This window comes from Candidozyma haemuli (genome assembly GCF_002926055.2).
Source record: "Candidozyma haemuli strain B11899 chromosome Unknown A_2014730914, whole genome shotgun sequence".
Taxonomy (NCBI): Eukaryota; Fungi; Ascomycota; class Pichiomycetes; order Serinales; family Metschnikowiaceae; genus Candidozyma; species Candidozyma haemuli.
In genome coordinates this window covers 142,175-162,986 of record NW_020289906.1, presented here as the reverse complement: position 1 = coordinate 162,986, position 20,812 = coordinate 142,175, and the positions used below count along the sequence as shown (strand labels likewise).

The 20,812-nt window shown below is 44.3% G+C and overlaps 9 protein-coding genes across 9 annotated transcripts; 6 read left to right on the top strand and 3 right to left on the bottom strand. All coding sequences in view use genetic code 12, as the record gives it.

Annotated features, from left to right (window-relative positions):
* Positions 1-80: 80 nt before the first annotated feature.
* MGM101 (Mgm101p) lies at positions 81-788 on the bottom strand (the record flags this gene model as incomplete). Its single annotated transcript, XM_025483824.1, has 1 exon — positions 81-788. One exon carries the CDS (start codon positions 786-788, stop codon positions 81-83), a length of 708 nt encoding a protein of 235 aa, XP_025342039.1.
* A 1,149-nt stretch (positions 789-1,937) lies between these two features.
* CXQ85_000063 (uncharacterized protein) lies at positions 1,938-2,699 on the top strand (the record flags this gene model as incomplete). Its single annotated transcript, XM_025483823.1, has 1 exon — positions 1,938-2,699. One exon carries the CDS (start codon positions 1,938-1,940, stop codon positions 2,697-2,699), a length of 762 nt encoding a protein of 253 aa, XP_025342038.1.
* Positions 2,700-3,537: 838 nt separating this feature from the next.
* CXQ85_000062 (uncharacterized protein) lies at positions 3,538-4,356 on the top strand (the record flags this gene model as incomplete). The annotated part of the gene is made up of 1 exon (XM_025483822.1): positions 3,538-4,356. One exon carries the CDS (start codon positions 3,538-3,540, stop codon positions 4,354-4,356), a length of 819 nt encoding a protein of 272 aa, XP_025342037.1.
* A 533-nt stretch (positions 4,357-4,889) lies between these two features.
* Positions 4,890-5,867, top strand: CXQ85_000061 (uncharacterized protein; the record flags this gene model as incomplete). The annotated part of the gene is made up of 1 exon (XM_025483821.1): positions 4,890-5,867. The coding sequence occupies one exon, from the start codon at positions 4,890-4,892 to the stop codon at positions 5,865-5,867; it is 978 nt and encodes a 325-aa protein (XP_025342036.1).
* A 277-nt stretch (positions 5,868-6,144) lies between these two features.
* Positions 6,145-8,376, top strand: CXQ85_000060 (uracil-DNA glycosylase; the record flags this gene model as incomplete). Its single annotated transcript, XM_025483820.1, has 2 exons — positions 6,145-7,073; positions 7,248-8,376. The coding sequence occupies 2 exons, from the start codon at positions 6,145-6,147 to the stop codon at positions 8,374-8,376; spliced, it is 2,058 nt and encodes a 685-aa protein (XP_025342035.1).
* Positions 8,377-8,880: 504 nt separating this feature from the next.
* Positions 8,881-12,111, top strand: ISW2 (DNA translocase; the record flags this gene model as incomplete). Its single annotated transcript, XM_025483819.1, has 1 exon — positions 8,881-12,111. The coding sequence occupies one exon, from the start codon at positions 8,881-8,883 to the stop codon at positions 12,109-12,111; it is 3,231 nt and encodes a 1,076-aa protein (XP_025342034.1).
* A 46-nt stretch (positions 12,112-12,157) lies between these two features.
* DOT1 (histone methyltransferase) lies at positions 12,158-15,778 on the bottom strand (the record flags this gene model as incomplete). Its single annotated transcript, XM_025483818.1, has 1 exon — positions 12,158-15,778. One exon carries the CDS (start codon positions 15,776-15,778, stop codon positions 12,158-12,160), a length of 3,621 nt encoding a protein of 1,206 aa, XP_025342033.1.
* A 163-nt stretch (positions 15,779-15,941) lies between these two features.
* Positions 15,942-19,946, bottom strand: CXQ85_000057 (uncharacterized protein; the record flags this gene model as incomplete). Its single annotated transcript, XM_025483817.1, has 3 exons — positions 15,942-16,120; positions 16,175-18,479; positions 19,017-19,946. 3 exons carry the CDS (start codon positions 19,944-19,946, stop codon positions 15,942-15,944), a joined length of 3,414 nt encoding a protein of 1,137 aa, XP_025342032.1.
* An 84-nt stretch (positions 19,947-20,030) lies between these two features.
* Positions 20,031-20,702, top strand: CXQ85_000056 (uncharacterized protein; the record flags this gene model as incomplete). The annotated part of the gene is made up of 1 exon (XM_025483816.1): positions 20,031-20,702. The coding sequence occupies one exon, from the start codon at positions 20,031-20,033 to the stop codon at positions 20,700-20,702; it is 672 nt and encodes a 223-aa protein (XP_025342031.1).
* Between the last annotated feature and the right edge of the window lie 110 nt (positions 20,703-20,812).

The window sequence follows — 20,812 nt, the reverse complement described above, 5'->3', positions numbered from 1 at the left end:
GGAAAAGACAAATCTTTCTAGGGGCCGTAATATACATTAAGGAACATAGATATTTACAGTAGTTTAGCGAGCGTCTTCGTTTAGCATGCCTTGTATGGGTATTCAAAGTTGTTGGTCTTGAGCTTCCACAACTTCTTCTTCTTCTTAGTGACAACATGTTCAGCAAAAGCTTCGTCACAGTATTGCTTTTTCCACTTACGAATAAAAGAAGGGTCCCACAATTCACTGGCAATGCCCAAGTCCTTACAGCATCTCATCAAGGCATTACTCTTGCAACCTTCAAGCGCGGTAGTGAGCTTCTCTTCACCTCCGAAATAGTCCTGTTCACCTCTTGCAACCGAAACCAATCTGCCTTGGCAAATCAAGGCATACTCTCTACTCACCTGTTTAGGCGTAATGTATGTTTCTGTTCTAGGAGCAAGACCCCATCCACCAGGGCCAAAAGCCTTGTTTAAGATTCTTCTGTACTTGATTTCAGGCAAGTATAAAAGACCATCTGGTTTAATTTCAATGTCATCATCCTCAAGAGGGGCAAGCAATGTATCGTTCACCTCCTTAGGAAAAGAGGCCTGGCCCAAGCCATGGAAAGAGTCTGACCAGTCGATATGACCATCTTTGTTTGTAGGAACGCCACCGAGAGGAGAGTCATGGAAAGTAAAGCCGCTTGAAGGAGGAGAGCTAGGCGTTGATACCAGGCCATTTGACTCGTCTGCTGCACTGTTTGGGGTACCATTTTGTTGAGCAGTGGTGGAGGCTGCTTTCTTCACCGGTGAAACTTTGCGCACCATATTAAACTGTCTCACCTGAAACAGGGGAAGCCTAAGGCTACGAACGACGTATCTGTGCGTAGTTGGAAACATGAAGGCTAGTTAGTGGCAACTGGTGTTGGTATAAGGGTAACCTCTACTGATATCACGGTACGCGTATACACAGGAAATTCCATCACGCGTATGTCAGGTGCTTTCAGATGTAATAATAAGACGGTAGATTGAAAGGCCAAAAGTCTCCCAGAAGGCTGAATACTGTCTTGAGATGGTTTGATGTTAGCGGTGGACATTATGGATGCTTTTCGTGATGTTTTTCGGTGATTGCGGTGCATTTTGCGCACTATTGCACCCTCAGAAGCCATGATATATCTAGAACTCAGATCTCGAAAAACATTGAAGAGAAATCAATATAGAGAAAAATAACCAGAGCATACCTTCTTTAAGGTTTCATTGGTACCAGCAAAGTAGCTGGGTGCCTTGTCATTAACACAAAATGCGATGGTGTTGCAAAATTCTTGGGACATACATACATTGCAGCGTCGCGAGCATGGCAACACACAACGAGCCTACACTAAGAAACCAGGGAAGCAAGAAACGTTGCTGAAGCTCAATTTCCTTGTTCAATACGTCAAGATAGGTATCGTGTTTTTCTATAAATACAAGCGACCTTTTTGGCTAGCAATCCTCAATCTACACCACAACCAGGCAACCTCAGCCAGGGAGGTCAGATTCAACAACCTCCACCGACTACAACACCATCAATGACATCACCTTCAGTCTTTGCATCACCTCTTCATTCCGTATATCCACCTACCAACCACAGTCGTCGTGTATGAGGCACAGTTAGCCAAGCCAGAGGCAAGAAAATATGCAGAGGCCAAGTTTCGCAGCCAAAGAAAAAAAATCCACATATACTACTGCGTTGCGTACCATACTAACATTGTCACCAAGAAACCAAGCTTTTTGGAACATTGGACAAGACATTCCTATTTTGAAAAGACCAAGGTAGGTGCTCAAGGCACTCCTTCTACGGTAGCTTGGCAATCTCTAATTTAAAAGCAACACGCTCGCTCGTGGTTCGGTTTCAAGCTCAACTGGCTTTTTTTTGCAACCATTCTTATGAGATTCGCTCGTTACTTACTAGCCATACTTCTGGCAGCACATTTGGCCATGGCCGATGTGGATATCAAAAAACCAGAATCTGGTCAATCCTTTGATGCTTCTAGTGGTCTGGTTGAAGTTGAAATCGAGTGGGAAGATGATACAGAAGGGTTTGACTTCTCAGATCTCGACAACGCTAGAAACTACGACATTGTGTTGATGACAGGTACCAACGACGACATCGAAACCGTCAAGCAGCTTGGAAGTAATATCGATAACGAAGAACGTTCTTTCACAGCAGAAATCGATAACGATCTCGGTCCCAACGGGTACTACTTCTTCCAGATCTACACCCTGTTTCCTAACGATGGGTACACCATTCACTACACCAACCGGTTCAGACTCACAGGTATGAGTGGAGGCACTTCAACGTTTACCTTTAACGATGGCCTTTTCTCACATTCCGGCGACCAGCCTTCACCTCAATGGAACGCCGGCGGTACTGCCCTAAAGGTGGAAACAGAGTCCTTCTCTCTTACCTACACTGCACAGTCTGGCTGGGTCAGATACGCCCCAATGCAGCCCAACCCTACGTTCCCAGTAACAGGAACAAATTACTCCCATCGTCACGAAACCTCCGACTACACAGCTTACACGACCATCAGCCATTTCCCAGATGCCTGGACAACCACCACTGCTGAAAGAACATACTCCATCAACTCCAGAGAAAACACCGCTCCAGTGAACTCTTATCCTACGTACTGGTACCCTCCCTCGTCGCGAGTAAGTCTGGCCACTTTATCTGATGCTAAGAAGAAGAGGTGGTTGTAAGGGGTAGTGAAGTAAACGGTGAAGAAGAAATATCTATTCTTTCTTTTTAAAGGGACTTCTTCATGAACATTCACTGGTGCTCGCTGGCGCCTGGGCAAGTTTTCGCAGCAACTGGGCCCCCTGGAAGCAACCACGTCTGGAGGAAAAAAACATTCCTTGGCTTTGTGCCTCCCAGCAACAGACATTGGGAGAGATACATTATGGGCGCCACGGGGAAAGTGCACTCTACAATTTGAAAAGCTGAAATTCCGTAAAAAAAGCTATTATTCCGTTGCTCCCCTCCTTTGACCTTCCACTTCCCATTGTTTCGTCAAAACATCCATTTCATTTCATCTAAATGTCCATCCATTTAACCCAAGCAGCGTGGGAGGTTTTGCCTGGGGGTGGAACAACCCGCGCTTTTTTCCCTCCTGGCTAACAAAAACAGGCGTGAAAAAAAAAGGTCAACTGAGCTTCTAAAAAAAAAAAAAAAAAAAAAAAATAACACAGGGCTCGCGAGTCCCATAGTAATATGCCTGAGAAGGCCTGCCTGACACAGCCTTTTTTTCGTGGCTTCTTTAATTTCTTGCCCTGTCAACTCCAAAGCAGATTCTTGTCTTTCTACTGTTTGACAGTTTATTCAACAGAGTGAACACTTTGAGGTTTTTAGCTCCGTTTACCGTTTCTTTCCAAGAAGACTAGTCTATCCAGATTGCATAGTGGTGAACTTTTCCAGCCTGTATTTTGGTTTTAAGCAACCTTTTTAAATCCATCGTCACCACACTCGTTTTCCGTGAATCCCCATAAAACAAAAAGTACAAAAGACATTTGTCTTATCATAATCTGATCGCTACTGAACATGCAACTTCTCACATACTTTGCTACCCTTTGTGCTTTCCTAAAGTTGGCCCTTGCTGATGTTGACATCACCGCTCCTACCAGCGGCCAATCCTTCAGTGCCTCAGGTGGTCTGGCCAAGGTCAGTATTAAATGGAAGGATAGCAGTGACGACTCTGACGATGCTGACTCCCTTAAGAAAGTCAAGTCTTATGCTATCGTCTTGTGTACTGGTAGTAACAGCAATATCGGCACAGTTACTACACTTACCAAGCTGTTGTCATCAGATGCTACCTCTTATGATGCTCAAATTAAAGACACTGCTGCTCCAAATGGTCAATACTTTATTCAGGTTTATGCTGTTTTCCCAGATGATGGCTACAGTATTCACTACACACCCAGATTCAAGTTAACGGGTATGTCAGGAGAAGCCAAGACATTTACTTTCCCAGCTGATTTGTTTTCTGAAACCGGTGCTCAGCCATCGCCACAGGAGATGGCTGCTGGAGGTGGTGGTGAAGTGAACTCCAAATCCTTCTCCATCACCTACACTTTGCAGAGTGGTAAGACCAAGTACGCTCCAATGCAGACTCAGCCTGACACCACCATCACTGCTACTACCATCACCAGAAGACATCCAACCTCAGCATACACCCCATACAAGTCGATCAGTCCCTCGCCAAACGCGTTGTCCACGATCACTCCCGGTTGGAACTATAAGGTGACCTCCAAGGTCAACACAGCTTCTATCGCTGGTTACCCAACTTACTTCTACCCTGCATCTTCCAGAGTGAAACCTGCTACTCTTAGCGCTCAGAAGAAGAGAAGATGGCTCGATTAATTTCATGGTTATATTGTCATATTTTTTAGGTACAGTAATGTTAAATTTACAAAGGAATACATTTTTTCATACACTTTCTGTAAGCATTTGAAAGGCACGTAGTCCACGTTGACACGATTGGCCGATCCACACTTTCCTTCCAGACAATGTCTTACCATTGTAGCATAAACATCCCGTCATAGTGTGTGAAGGAGTGCACGCACCCATATCGATAAGTCTGCCAATCTTGTCGATAACACTCCAACCAGATCTCTGAATCACCAAAAGTCACCAACTAAATTTGACTGAAAGGAATGTTCAGGCGGCTACTGACAGCGACAGTCACGTTCTTCCAGTCCTTCTTTCTTCAAGAACACCAGCTATCATCAGCTCAAAAATGGGTACTAGGTTTGGTTAATCTAGCAGCCGTGGTACTCTTCTGGGTGCTGTCTTCGTTCCTTATAAACGACTTATTTGAAACCAAGATTTACCGCAAACCGTTTTTCATCACTTGGATAAACACCAGTTGCTTTGCGTTGTACCTCATACCTTATATGAAATATGAGCACATCTCGATCCGGGATTTTGCCAGTGTGATAAGGAAGGCATGGAACCTGGAAAAGTATACTCGTCTTCGGGATGAGGAACTGCTGCCTGAAACACCCAACGAATATGGGTCGCTGATGGAGCAGCTTGCTACGGAGGGACCTCCACCTGAGATTGTCAAACCAGCAGATGAAGAAGTGCCAATGATAGAAACAATCAAGCTTTCGCTTCAATTCATTGTGCTTTGGTTCCTGGCAAATCTTGTGACCAACTCTTCGTTATCATACACTTCAGTGGCGTCGCAGACGATTTTGTCATCGACTTCGTCATTTTTCACGCTTATTGTGGGACATTTCTACCTGGTGGAAACAATCAACACGAACAAGATTATCGGTATTTTGCTTTCTTTTACAGGGGTGCTCATAGTGACAAAGATTGATTCTTCAGAGTCAAACCAAACGCCTTCAACATCTTCTCCAGTTCTTATACTATGGGGCAACTTCTTGGCCCTTGCTGGAGCTCTCATCTACGGAGTCTACACCATTCTACTTAAGAACAAGGTCACTGTTCCTAACAAGAGAAAAGAACGAGTGTTGAACACTCATCTCTTCTTCGGTTTTGTTGGAATATACTGTCTCGCTTTCCTTTGGCCATTGATCATTATTCTTCATTTCACTGGCCTCGAAGAGTTCGAGTTACCCAGCAGTCTGCACGTCTTGGCACTTCTAGGTGCCAATGCATTCATTACGTTCATATCGGACTTTTGTTGGTGCAAAGCCGTCCTTCTCACCAGTCCATTGACTGTCACAGTGGGCCTTTCGCTAACAATCCCATTGGCAATGGTAGGTGACTGGTTCATCAAAGGATTCCATGTGAATCTATGGTACATTTTCGGTGCCACAGTGGTCACTGCCGGGTTCATGGTGATAAATAGAGACGAGAAGGAAGAGTTTGTGGTTGAAGAACCAGAAGAGACCACCACCTAACTTGCATGAAATATAGAATAGAAAGATATGCAAGCGACTCACGAACTATATATTTATTTTTTTCCAACCATTAAATATCTATTTTGGACGTATCAGTTTAAGTGCATTTTTCACCTTGCCTCAGACCATTCCTCATACTGGGCCATCATATCAACAGTGCGAACAGGAACTCATCAACAACCAGCCCTATATGCTCCTATTCACATACTTCCTATTGTCATGGGTGGCATATGTTGCCGCAGAGACAGAGCAATCTCTTCGATTGACAGAACTTGCAATGACACTGCCTGATGGAGTGATCGCCATATCCAACGCTGATCTTTCACCAATTTCAGAGGCATACAGAGAGCACTACACATTGATTGCAATCACTTCCACAGACCCAAAGCACGATTGTGACTCGTGTAGGGATCTTAAGAAGATGTTTGGTAGCGTTTCGAAAGCATGGTTTCATGATTACATGTGGTCCCACTACCTTTACTTTGCAACGATAGATCTCGCAGATAAGTCCAACAAACCAGTGTTTGACTTTCTTAAGTTGAAGACAGTACCACAGGTATGGTTAGTGCCTCCTTCTTCTGTGGTGGCTGCTCATAGCACAAAAGAAAGGGAATTGGATGAGGATGGAAATCCTATCTTTGGCAAGTATGACATGCTTCTTGAGCCACACGCTTCGTTTGATATCCCAGACGCAGACATCAAAACACAGACGTTTCAACTTGCTGATTGGCTTGCTCGTGCTATTCAGAAAAAGATCTTCCTCAGGCAGGATAATCCAAAGTTGAAGTTTGCTGCTACGTTCGCTATCACTTTTAGTGGTATTCTTTACATCAAGAAGCGTGGACCTGCTATCGTGACAGGCTCGATAAACAAAGGATTAATCTACAAAGTGCTTACAATTACCACGCTTCTTGCCATCTTGGGAGGCTACTCATTCACCACCATCCAGGGCATTGCCTTTTTGGCCAAGGATGCTCACGGTAAAGTCATGTACATCAGTGGAAGTCTCCACTACCAATTTGGTGACGAAATTGTCCTTGTGGCCACACACTACTTCTTCTTGGGCGCTACACTCGTTTATATGCTTTATTTGGGCAAGTACCAGGTTGGTCCAGGCAAAGTGATTGCATCTGAACAAGCAAGGTTGGTTCTCACTGTCGTGAGCGCCACCGCCTTGTACTTACTTTACAGTTCCCTTACAAGCATGTTCTTGAGGAAAGACCCGGGATATCCTTACCATTTCCACAAGCTTTTTTAGATAATGCCTGCCAGGCCCAAATAGATTGCAACACACTACTGTACCCACAGCGCGACGCGTAGTAGTAGATGCGCATAGATACTCCATCCATAGAACAGATCAACCCATGCCCACAGAAAAAGGGTGCTTGAAGACGCCAATGGAGCTGTAAAGAAGCCAAAATTCATCACTGAATTTTTTGCTCAAGCCACCAAGAAACCGGTGAAAGCGAAGCCAATGGTGAAATCAGCTCTGAAGCCAACCGTGAAGCTGTCAGATACAGCAGTAACTGAGACCAAAGAAGTGGTTACGGAAACTGTCATTGACTCCAAAGACGTTAAGGATCTATCTGAAGAACTTAAACAAGAACCTTCTTCGAATGGCGTACCTGTGGATGAGAAGGTAGACGGATCGCAGTCGGAGTATGCCGAGTTCCTTGAAGAAGTAGGATTCAACAAGGAAGAATGGGTCAGTTCGCTTACTGAAGAACAAAAACAACTACTTGACCTTGAGATTAGGACATTACATATCACTTGGCTTGCGTACCTCCATAAAGAACTCACAAAGCCATACTTCGTTAAGCTCAAGCAGTACTTGCAAGTGCAGATGGGCAGCAAGACGGTGTTCCCACCACCAAAGAGCATTTACTCATGGTCCCATTTGACACCATTGCCTGACGTCAAGTGTCTCGTTTTGGGACAAGATCCATACCATAACTTTAACCAGGCGCATGGCCTTGCATTCCTGGTCTTGGAGCCTACGAGACCACCACCATCGCTTTTGAATATCTATAAAACACTTAAAATCGACTTCCCATCTTTCCAAATTCCCGACTATAAGGAATTGAGTAAACAGGGAAGACCAGGCGGTGGAGACTTGACGAAATGGGCCAAAAGAGGTGTATTGATGCTCAATGCGTGTTTGACAGTGGAAGCCCATAAAGCTAACAGCCATGCTAACCGAGGCTGGGAACAGTTTACAGAAGAGGTCATCAGAGTAGCTATCAACTATGCTAAGAAAGACCGGGCCAAGGGATTTGTGATCATGGCGTGGGGATCGCCAGCACAAAAGAGAGTTGCCAATTTCGGCACGCTCTTGAATTCTCCAGAAGTGCCATTCTTGGTGCTTAAAACAGTACACCCGTCGCCATTATCAGCCTCCAGAGGCTTCTTCGACCTGAAAGTATTCAAGAAATGTAACGAATGGCTTCTGGAAAACCTGCTCAATCCTATTGACTGGGGTCTACTCGACGGCAATTCGGTTACACAATAAATCTGATTTTTTTTTTTTGCCGAGACTCCTTCACAAGTCTAGGTGCTCCTTACTGGTGACGTCCCACCGATGGTCCCCCACAATGGATGAGACATCAGTGCTTCCAACGCCAATCAAGAAAACAAGAAAAAAACAAAATATCTGACGAAAAACAATATCCGCACGAAATTCCCTGAACTTCAATGAACATACCCTCCATTTTTCCCGCTTTTCTAAAAATTCTCCCTTTCTTGCTCTTCTGCCAAAAAGCATCCTTACTGGCCCTCCTGCAATACGGTCTTTTTTTTTTTTTTTTTCGCACCCATTTGTGCTCTCTTACCGCGTTAAGCATACCTGCGCAAGCCGCAAAAACACAGATGAGCGCAGGTAATAACCCCAAAGCCCGTACACCCTTTCAAGGTTGAAATCCACCTCAACAAAAAGAGACAAAAGGTGATTTTTTACTAATAGACTTTTCTTTTTCTATATTTTTATTCCACTTGCCGTCGCGTACCCAGAAGCTCCATGGCTGATAAGAAGAAAAACGCCGTCAACTACGCGGAGTCCAGTGACAGCGAAGACGAGCAGCAGCCTCAGATCGAAGAGACCGTTGACGTTTCGAAGCTAAATAAAGCCGAGCTAGAAAGGCGTAACAGATACTTGTTAAATTGTGATCCTAAGGTTGCCAAAGAAAATGACGTGGACGACTCGACCAAGCGGTTCAAATACTTGTTAGGTCTTACTGATCTATTCCGCTACTTTATCGATATCAACATGTCGAAGGACCCCAAGTTTAAGAAGTTGATCAAACTGATCGACGGACAGATAAACTTCAAGCAGCCTGCAAAGAAACAGAAGAAGGGCCGCAGAAAGACCGAGAAGGAGGAGGACGCTGAGCTTCTTGAAGATGAAGAACATATGGGCGACGATGCCGAACAAAGAACAGTCCTTACTACGTCGCCTAATTACATCAAGGGCGGTACGTTGAGGGAATACCAGATTCAAGGTCTCAACTGGCTTATATCGCTTTATGAGAATAGACTCAGTGGTATCTTGGCTGACGAAATGGGTCTTGGTAAGACATTGCAAACTATTTCGTTCTTGGGCTACCTTCGATACATAAAGAACATTGACGGGCCTTTCATTGTTATTGTGCCCAAATCTACACTTGATAACTGGAGAAGAGAGTTCCAAAGATGGACCCCAGACGTGAACGTATTGGTCCTACAGGGTAACAAGGAGGACCGTCAGAAGATCATCAAGGAGAGGCTTCTTACAGCAAAGTTCGACGTCTTAATCACTTCTTTTGAAATGGTCATCAGAGAGAAAGCGCAACTCAAGAAATTCCGCTGGCAATACGTTGTGGTGGATGAAGCACACAGAATCAAAAACGAATCCAGTTCGCTTTCCCAGATCATTCGTCTATTCTATTCCAAAAACCGTCTTCTAATAACGGGTACCCCCTTACAGAACAATTTGCACGAGCTTTGGGCCCTTCTAAACTTCCTTTTACCCGATGTCTTCGGTGATTCGAATGTCTTTGACGAATGGTTTAACACTAACCAAGAAGATTCAGACGAAAATGACCAGGATAAGGTCGTTCAGCAACTTCATAAGGTGTTGAGCCCGTTCCTCCTTAGACGTGTTAAAGCTGATGTTGAAAAGTCCTTGTTACCGAAGATTGAGACGAACGTTTACATCGGTATGACCAATATGCAAGTTCAATGGTACAAGAAACTTCTTGAAAAAGACATTGATGCTGTCAACGGTGTGGTTGGCAAAAGAGAAGGAAAAACTAGATTGCTTAATATTGTCATGCAATTGAGAAAGTGTTGCAATCATCCATACTTGTTTGATGGCGCTGAACCTGGTCCTCCCTACACGACCGATGAACATTTGGTCTTCAATGCCGGTAAGATGATCATTCTTGACAAGATGCTTAAGAAGTTCAAGGCCGCAGGATCAAGAGTATTGATCTTCTCTCAGATGTCCCGTTTATTGGATATTTTGGAGGACTACTGCTTCTTCAGAGACTACGAATATTGCCGTATTGATGGTTCCACTTCTCATGAAGACAGAATCGAAGCTATCGATGACTATAATGCAACCGATCTGGAGAAGTTCATCTTCTTGTTGACGACAAGAGCCGGTGGTTTAGGTATCAATTTGACATCGGCTGACATTGTCATCCTTTATGATTCGGATTGGAACCCTCAGGCTGATTTGCAGGCCATGGACAGAGCACACAGAATTGGCCAGAAGAAGCAAGTCCAGGTGTTTAGGTTCGTCACTGAGAACGCCATCGAAGAGAAGGTTCTTGATAGAGCAGCCCAGAAGCTTAGACTTGATCAGTTGGTCATTCAGCAGGGCAGACAATCTACAGGCAGTAGCATTGGTAACACTACGGATGATTTGCTTGGCATGATTCAACACGGTGCTAAGGAGGTTTTCGAATCCAAGGGCTCAGCAATGCTTGATGATGATGTGGATGCAATCTTAGCCAGAGGACGCGAGAAGACAGCAACTCTTAATGCCAAGTTCAACAAACTCGGTCTTGACGATCTTCAAAACTTTACTTCAGATGCATCTGTGTATGAGTGGAATGGTGAGAATTTTGCAAAGCGTGCCAACGAAGGTCTAGGCCTCTCATGGATCAACCCATCCAAGCGTGAGCGGAAAGAGCAAACATACTCTGTTGACAGTTATTACAAAGACATGCTCAAGGCCCCTGGTGGGGTTAACAAGCAGGGCGCTCCAGTCAAAATGAGGCAGCCCAAGGTGTATCATTACCAGGATCATCAATTCTTCCCTCGTGAGCTTCGTAAGCTTTTGGAAAGGGAGCAACTCGCATACAAGAAAGCTACCAACTACCAATATTCCCTAGATGATTTTGGTGATAGTGACGAAGAATTCTTGAACGAAGATGATAATGAAGGACTTGAACGTGAAGAAAGATTGGCTCTTGAACAGAAGCGTATTGCCGATGCCGAACCGCTCACTGAAGAAGAACTAGAATTGAAGGAAAAGTTGCTAGCGGAAAGTTTCCATTCATGGTCAAGGAGAGATTTCACAAATTTCATCCATGCGTCTGCAAAGTATGGTAGACAAAACTGTAAGCAAATCGCCAAAGCTTTGTCTCGAGACTTGGATGAAATCGAAAGATATGCCAAGAAGTTCTGGGAGAACTACAAGGAAATCGAAGGACATGAGAAGTACGTGTCTCAGGTGGAAGCTAGTGAAAGAAAAGCATCTAAGATGCTTAATCAGCAGAGAATACTCGCTAGTAAGATCGAAGAAGCCGAAGATCCTCTTGAAGAGTTGAAGATACAGTACCCTCCAAACAACTCAAAACGTATCTATTCCAAACTTGAAGATCGTTTTATTTTGTTCTGCGTCAACAAACATGGCATATTTTCAGACAGGTTGGGAGAGAAAATTAAAGAAGAGATACACGCAAGTGACCTATTTAGGTTCGACTTCTACATGCTTTCCAGAACTCCACAAGAAATAAGCAGGAGAGTCAATACTTTGATGCTTGCCCTCGCCAGAGAGAATGATGGTGGACAGGGCAAAAAGAGAGGAAAACAGGCCAGCAGCACTCCAAACGGAATAGTCAAGCAAGGTTCTGAAGACCCTCAACTGCATGAAGAAGCCGCTACTGCCAATGGGAACGGAACAGCATCTAAAAGAAAGACAGTGGATGAGGCGACGGAGGACGACGGCGCTAAGAAAATAAAAACCGAGGTTGCTACATGAAGAACTTGACGTCCAATCCAATTATGTATTTTTAGTTACCAGCATCTTATAGATAGTCAGGACGAATCTCCTTCTGAACAGTGGATATGTAGTATGGCACCTTATTAGCTGTCCAACTCACAGAGAAGAAATCGCTCATTTCAAACTTTTCGACCTTAAGGTAGTCTAGAATAGTGTCATCAGCCCCTGCTTTGTACCTAGGCGGTATGAAGTTCTTAAGACTGATGATTTTGGAGCCTGGCTTGAGACCGTATAAGAGCTTGCCGACTTCAACATTCAATGGGAATTCAAAAAGATAGTTATTCACGAGAACAACGTTGCAATCAATGCATTTCTTCTTGACCTCCTCATTGCTGACGAATGATTGAGATAAAGCGAAAGAAACATTCAAAGGATGGAGCCCCAAAACTTGAATCTTCTTGTCTAAAAATGTGGCCTGAAGACTCGTCAAATTGGAGGCGTGTGACATGACTTCACATCCGCCACTCTCCTTGACACCAAACTCTAACGCTGCTTGGAATGTCGTGTTTCCAACACCTGAGCCCAAGTCATAAAACAGATGCTTTGGTTCGAGACCGACTTTAGTGAGAACTTCAGAAATAAATGAAGGAAGCAATTCACCATAGACCTCGGCAGTGAAAGCTTTATATGAACGCAACTTACGCGAGTTGGGCCCAACTATTCTAGCATAAGCAGCAGTAAGAATCTGTTGAATAGCGAACCTGGAAACCTTGTTTTGCGTGGTTAAAATACGCAAGAAACTCTCTGGATACTCAGCTGGACGAACGTTATGATACCTCGATGTGTAAGTGGACTCTGGAATATCTTCTGTGGCGCTTGATTTATCAACCTCGGCATGGCCATTTTCAGCCTTCTCGAGCTCTTCTTCCTTAGGTTCTGGTAAGTTCTTGGAGAGTTTCGGACGACCTCTCTTGCCAGGCTTTCTGCCGCGTGGTTTCTTGGGGCGACCATTATTAACCACATCAAAGAAAAACTTGTTCAAGTTGAGATCAACCACCGAGTGGTTCTTGCGATAATTGAAGGGAAGATAATACCTGATTGCGCTGTTGATATCCTCGGATGGATCCACCTTAAGTGCATAAGGAGTAAGCTCTAGCATGAGTAAGTTCCATCTGTCAATAATAATCATGAATTGATTGAACTTGTCGTTCTCCACAGCTGCTTTAAGCTTCTGACAATATTCTTCATAAATATGTTCCTGAAGCTCCTGAGAATGTGAAAAGTAAAGCGCACAATGAACTTGTATCATCTTTTGAATTTCGAGGATGGGATTGAGCTCATTACTTTTTGGCAGAGCAAGTATGAATGCATCCGTATGCTCGGGATACATGAGATATCTCACCCTCACGATGTTTCGTGGATTAATTATGCTGTTACCATCACGCAGAATCATGAAAGGTGGGAAGCTCTTAGGCAAGGATTTGTAATTGCGGAAATGTGTACCGACCACGTCAACTGCGGTGCTATCCATGAACGGGATACCTGATGAAGGTTTCAACATCAGAGCCTCTGACTCAAATGGAACTGTCAAAGGAGCTGGCGACAACTTAGCAATCGAATCGTTGAAGAACTGCCTGCCTTTAAGTGGTACTGGTGTGTCTTTAAGGATGTTGACTGGATCAAAAGGACTAGGTTCATCTTCCTCGTCATCTGAAACATCATCCACATCAATGTCAGGGGTTGCTTCCACCTCCTCTTCAGACTCGGACTCGATCTCAGACTCATACTCCGAATCATCAGTATAATCTTCTGCCCTAGGACGACCACGACCTCTTCTTCCGGGACGGAGCTTCAACTTTCGCTTCTTCTCCACCTTTCTTTTTCTCAAAAGCCTTTTCTGTTCGATCTTTTTCTCTTCCATCTTCTTCTTGACTAACTTCATTTTATGTCTGGTCTCGAACTCAGGAACAAAATGGAATGTTCGTTTCCTGATTCTTTTCTGGCCTTCTTGAACAGAATTTCCATCACCTGTGATGCTCTGAAACCAGTCAGCATCGGCTAATAGCGAGTCTACCGGCGTCCTTGGTCTATCCTGGTGGCGCAAGCGGCGCTTATTCTTCGCCAGTTCGGATCGAGTTTTCAATCTTGCCTGCTGAGCTATCAAACGACGTTCTTTGGCTTCCCTTTTCAAACGTAAAGTCTCCCTCCTTTTAGTGGCAGCTCTTTCGATCATGTCACGACGCTTTTGCGTTGCTTCTTCATCCATGTCTGGCTTTACACGTCTCTTGGATGGTTCATTCGAACCGTCTGCCAGCTCTTGTCCGTCATCACGTCCCCGTCTTTTTCTTCCTCTTGCAGAATCTGCTATCGAAGCATACCACTGAGCTTCGTACATAAGCCTGTCGACACTGCTAGCGAACTTCTTTTGTCTGACGCAGATAATCTGTAACGATTTCAACTTGTCAGAAATTTCCTCCTCTGATCTGAAAATTAGCTCTCCTTGAATGGCGCTTACCAGGTAATCAGAATTAATGACACTTCTCAAATAGTCAACTTCACCTTTGGTGAAAGCAACAGTTTGACTTCCACCTTTTTCTTCAATCAAATCGCTCACAAACTCGATGATCTTTTTGCCCAATGCCCGCCCACAAAACCGTAGTATACCAGAATGGGTAAGATCATTTTTAAGAGCATGACGAATGAGCTCCATATGTTTTGGGTCGTAAGTCTTCGTCTCCGACTGAAGCGCTGGTTCAACCTTCTCGAGCTTCTTAGTCAAGGCTGTGAATTTATACCTTATCTGGGATGGAGTACGGAACACCAACTCTTCACCGAGATGTTCTTCTGAAAGTTTGTTTCTGATACAATGCGTAACAAAGTCCATTTCACGTTGCAGCCATCTCGGCCTCATACGCAGACGTTTTGGGAGCAAATTACGCAAGCTCGGGAGTAGATCTTCGGGGAGGTATTTTAGCACGTCACTCTTCAAGTACTCCCTACGAGCCAAACACGTTTCAAGAGTTGATATAACCAGTAGGTTTGGGCTTGGAATATCACTGTAATAATCAGATAAGTTGGAAACCAAGTTTTGGATAGCCTCCCTGCTGCGTGAAAAACATTCCTCTTCCAACATGCCAAAATCAATAGGACCTGGACTATGCCATTCAAGCACTATGAGGTCAGTCTCTCCTTTGGTAAAAGAATTTTCACCCAGGCGAGATATAACGGCTTCTCTGATCTCGGTCCACGAAAGATGTAGGTGTTTCGAAAGAAGAGTGGATTTTCGGGCATCAACTTCCAAACACTGAACAAACTCGTTTTCTTCCGTAGTAGCAGTAGCTCCTGATGGAGATAAATTTTCCAGACTCTCTGGCGTCATAAGGCCATGGTGTTCTTGAAGGGATCCATTATAGTTGATTTTCATGATACTTTTCCCTGGAGCCTTGTTTACCAACGACGTTTGATCTTGTGTTTTTATTACTTCACTTGAACCTTGTGAATCTTCGCCGACAGAGTTTGCTCTGGTCATTAATCTCAGTTCAGGCTCTTCGCTTTCTGAGTTCAAGAGCTGTGCAAGCTTCAAGGGTAAGTTTCTTCCATCGTGAACGGAAACTTCCAAAGGCGGTCTCTCGTTTATGGATTTTTCATCTTCAGTTCCGTTTTCTTGTTTTCCTTGCAGCGGACTAATCCTTACAGAGAAATCCATGCCTGTTGAAAGATTGATTTTCAGGCAAAATAAGTTGTTGTCGAACTTCTAATTTTGTAGTGGGGATTAGCGGATCAACTTTTGTAAAGACGCGCTCACGCACCTACGTTCTATATTATTGTGGTCTCAGCGATGTTCGCATTAAATATGTAAAGAAGTGGCTCTAGAGCTTACTAGCGCGTATACCGTTAAGTCTGAACTTGAGGTCTTTCAAAACCTTGCTGTCAGGCTTCCAGCGGTCGAACAGATCGTAAAGCTCGTCTATTTCCTCGACTCCACTTTTTCTTAGCTCCAGCGCATGCCCAACCGTAATGGCGCCATCAGACACAGGCCAATTCTTCTCTATATTGAAGATGAATCCGCGCAAGCACCAAGGTAATAAATAGGGGTTCGTACCTATCTTGCTGATATTGTACTCTTTCACGTAGATCTGGTTACTGATGGGTGCTTTGATGAGGGCTCCCGTATTGGAATTTTCCGGCAGTGTCAGGATGGGCGTGTTTGAAGGCACCACCAAATCGTCAGTGCACAAAGCAAACTTTATTGCCAAGTCATAAACTTTACCGTCATTGTAGATCTTTGAGTGTCCACCTCCAGTAAGAGGGCCTGCCAATACAGTACTAACCTCTTTGATAACATTATTGTCGAAGTATCCAAGGTTCTGTAATTGGCAGCAGAGCGAAACGAGCTTCTGGATAAAGGCAGGAGTTTTGGAAGAATGGTCAATGTAGCATGCTCTGTAAATGTTGGGATGGAAAATGTGAGATGCAAGTGCCGAGTACAACGGAACCAACTGATCGTTGATCGATCCAATGAAACAAATCTTGACGTTGGCATCAATTATGGTTTGCATCGATTCTTTGTAAGTTACCGACTGCTTGCTGTCAAATTTTGTCAACTCGAAAAGTTCATTCAAAGAGTTGTGTTCGATTGCCGAGTATGCCTTCATGAAAAAGGTCTTGTCACTACCATAAAATGGTCCATTATTGATTCCAGCCATACCCAAAAGACCAATTCTCTTGTAATTAGGATTCTTGAGAACTCCCAGCTTTATGAGCTTGGCAAAGAGAATGATAGAAACGACACAACCCTGTGAATGCGATGCAATATAAATAAAATCGGCTTCGTTAAGTTCTCTTTCCCATTTCTTCAAAATCTCAAAAAAGAATTCGACTCTGTCGAAGATCTTTCCTTCCTTTTCAAGTGCAATTTTCTGAATACTCACGCTGTCAATCAAGTCATTTTCAACGCAGAAACGAATGACTGCCTTCTCTGCTTCATTTGCAAACTTCAAAGATGTCCCTGTTGGTGAACCAATAAGTGGTCTGATCATTCTAGTGGGGAAAAAGCCATGGACACCAATAATAAGGATCTTTTTGATCTTTCTTGAAGGTCCGGCCTTCGAATTGAAATCCTGTTGACTGGACGATTTGGATGGTTGCGGAGACCGATTGTTGATCAAAAGATTTCCCAGTGCATCGTTGGTGATTGAAATAGGTTCATTCTCATCATCCTCTTCGGACAGTCTTTTGTGTCTCTTAGATGATTGCTCTTGTCCAGCATCGTATTGCTGGCTATAAGATGGTAAGGAAGCAGATTTATGGTGAGAAAGCTTCGAAAGCGATCTTCCGTAAAGTTTATAACTCCTCTCGCTGATGGAGACAAATTCTCTCTCTTTCGTTGACTGTGGAGTTTCACCTTCGGCAGTCTCTTCCTGTTCGTCACCTTGTGCTTGGTTTCCGAACCCAAAGCGAGATGATAAATGAGATAAGAAGCCCTTCCAATTCTTGATATCAAACGATTGTGGTACACTGGATAAATTATCTGGCGTCGAACGAGGTCTATGAGAACTCTGGTGATGCAAGCAAGAACGCCAATCTGGAACAATGATGTTTTCCTTAAGATTCTCGTTCTTATGTGTGTTGATCTTCTGGAACTGTTTTGCTGAGTCGTGAGGTTTATACAAAACAGCGTCATCTTCTGGCTTAGATTGATCTGGTTGAGACGTTACAGTGGCGTCTCCCCCATCTTGGGACTCGGCTGCTTGCTCTTTAGTACTTTCGTTGGTTCCTCCAAAAAGATCATCCTTAGATGGGATAGAAGGCGTGGAACTGACAATAGCATTCGTAGCAGACAGTGGTTTCTCGGGTTCTTTGCGTCCCTTTGAATCGTTAGAATCCGATCCGTTAGATCCATTGGAAGCAGTTGACCCCCCGTTCCAGAAACTCCACAGTTTCTTGCGGTTTGCATTGGAGTTTGAAACATGATCGTCTATCTCGTCATTATTGCTATCATTATCTTCATTACTGTCACCCAGATCTCCCTCATTATCATCGTTCTCGTCATTCTCATCCTTCTTTTCGTCTTTATTATCATCATCGGAGTCCAATCTTCCCTTGGGTCCCCAGCTGAGCCAGTTGCCCTTACTCATAGACACCAAAGAGGTTGTGGAAGCTTTCAGGGTCAAAGGCTTGGAAAGAGCAGACCTTTTCCTCGGACTGGTGCTCTTAATTTTACCCTTACCCTCAAGGTCACCAGTAGAAGCTGAAGTGTGCACTTCACTAGCAGGGCTGGGTTTAGCAAGCAGAGGCTCAGAGGAATTCATGGGATCCAATGTGGTGTTGCTATTTTGGTGTTCCTCGGCTTCGGCCGGGAGACTGGCCGCTGAGCTGTTCCACTTGGGAGCCACGAGCTGCTCATACTATGATTTGGCGTTTGTTGGTGGTGGAAATTGGTGAGAAGTGATCAAAGTTGGTTCTTTTTGGTCCTCCACATGTCCCTAGAGATTATGCAAATGTCATGTGCAGCGGCCTGAGGAAGTGCAGGAGATGAAACATATGGATGGACGGAAAGAGAGAAATAATTAGAGAAAGGATCGATGGGATCGATTGTGCTGGGAATTGCTTTTTATTGTGTTTCCTTGAACTGATTCTTTTGTTCTTTTCTTTATTTTTGGCCACCCATCGGTCAATTTTGCGTTTGGCTGAGTATTGCTTTTCTGGAGTACCCGCCATGCGAGGTCAGATTCATGTGAACTGGAGTAGAAACCAACATATCCAGACGGATGCAAGATCTGCGTTCCAGAAGGCTTTATGGATATCCTGAAAATAATAGCTTCTGCCGGTTTTGGCCTCACCCGGTTTCGGCCCGTCTCCATCCCAATTTAGTTTTTCGCAGCCAAAAGCTCTCTATACTGCTGGATGGCTGCTTCTGATATTCCAGAACCTCCACAGATGACAAAGATAACAACATCGTCTTCTGTCAAGTCTCCAAATACACTCAACAAATCTTGTCTTCTGGTTGCTGTGGCTATAGCCGCTCCACAAGCAGGCTCTACCAATCCACCTATCTTGTCATAGTAGTCGATGGCACCTCCAACTGCCTCTAAATCGTCTATCTGTCTGGCAAAGGTCTTTTGTGCTTTGTGATTGTCTAAAGCTGTTTTCGATATGGCTGGAGCTGCAAGACAGTGTACAATTGTCTCTAACTTTGCAAGGGTTACAACCTTACCTGCTTTGAGTGCCTCGCCAAATGCTGGTGTTTGGTACGTTTCCATGGCCAATATGGGTACTTTGCTAAGACTAGGATTCCTTCTGAGTCCCTCGCAGACTCCATTGTATAGCCCACCGCCTCCAACACTCAACACTATGCCTTTCACCTTCTCTGGATCGATCTTCTGCTCAGTGAGCTGCTCAGAGATCTCGTCCACCAACTGTCCATGGCCATCCCAAAGCACTGGGTTGTCAAATGGGTGACAGTAAACTGGATATATATCTGATGGAGCTTCTTTGATGACCGTTTCTCTAAGGTATGCATCTGCTTCGCCCCAGTGTGCTCCATGAACCACAACCTTGGCTCCATAGCTTTCTAACTTATCTATGGACACCTGCTGAGAAGTTACAGGTAAAACCACAGTACATGGTACGTTATGGTACCTACTAGCGTAAGCAGATGCTAACCCAGCGTTTCCACCTGAAGATGAAAAGATATGAGGTACTTGACCGTCGGCCTTGGCTTTCTCAATAGAGGTAGCTATAAGTTGACTCATACCTCTAAGCTTGAAACTTCCAGATGGCTGTTCCAACTCATTCTTGAATAGAAACCGACAGGATCCTTTGATTTGTTGACTGACATCCACTAAGTTGGTTTTGATGCTTGGAAGAACCATGTTGAGATAGACCCAGTAGTAGTAGATAAGCGATCTGTATCGCACTGTATTAGTCACCTCAGACACCTCCAACACTGTTCACATATGCCTCCACTTAAGTTCTCCAAATCAGAAGAGTACCTTAAGATTGATCCCAATGCCGAAGCAGAGATCCTTGACGCTTATGCTGAGACGCTAGATGACGCCAATGTGGAAGATATCTACCTCAAGCACCTACCGATCATCTTCCAGAAGTTGCACATCCCACATTGCTTCACTCGAGATATTGACAATTGTGTCCAGTGGTTTTACGATACTCAATTCTACGGCACTACTGGTGATAGCAATAAGGCTAGGGCGTCCAAACTGTTGTTGCAGCAATTGACCTTGTCGAGAACGCATAAGGGCGAACTAGAGGTCTCGGACGTGGTCGACATCGATAAGCTAATCATCTTCGGCAATCGGTTGGTGAAGTTTAGGGATCACTTTCCTGAAATCAAGAAAGCCTGGCGCTTGTTTATTGAAGCATCTGGAGAAGGAAAGAAGTCGAATGACTCTGAACTACTAGATGCTGTTCTCACGCTTAAAGACCTACAGAGAGTCAAAGGAGTCTTGGGGTTAGACGACGTGAGTGATTCGATTTTGATCGATATGCTTGGCTGTGGAACCACTACATTAGATGGACAAGTGCTTAACTACGATGCCAATGCCTCGGGCCTAGCGGTCGGAATCAAGGATTTTGCAGAAATTCTTGGTCAAATAGGACAATTGGAATGATAATGACGATCTAGGTTTATATCTTAAAGTATTGGAGTCTCCCATGGGAATGGCTGTTGAAAGAAACGAGAAGTTACTTCACGAGGCTCAGAAGCAGCACCAGTCTCAAG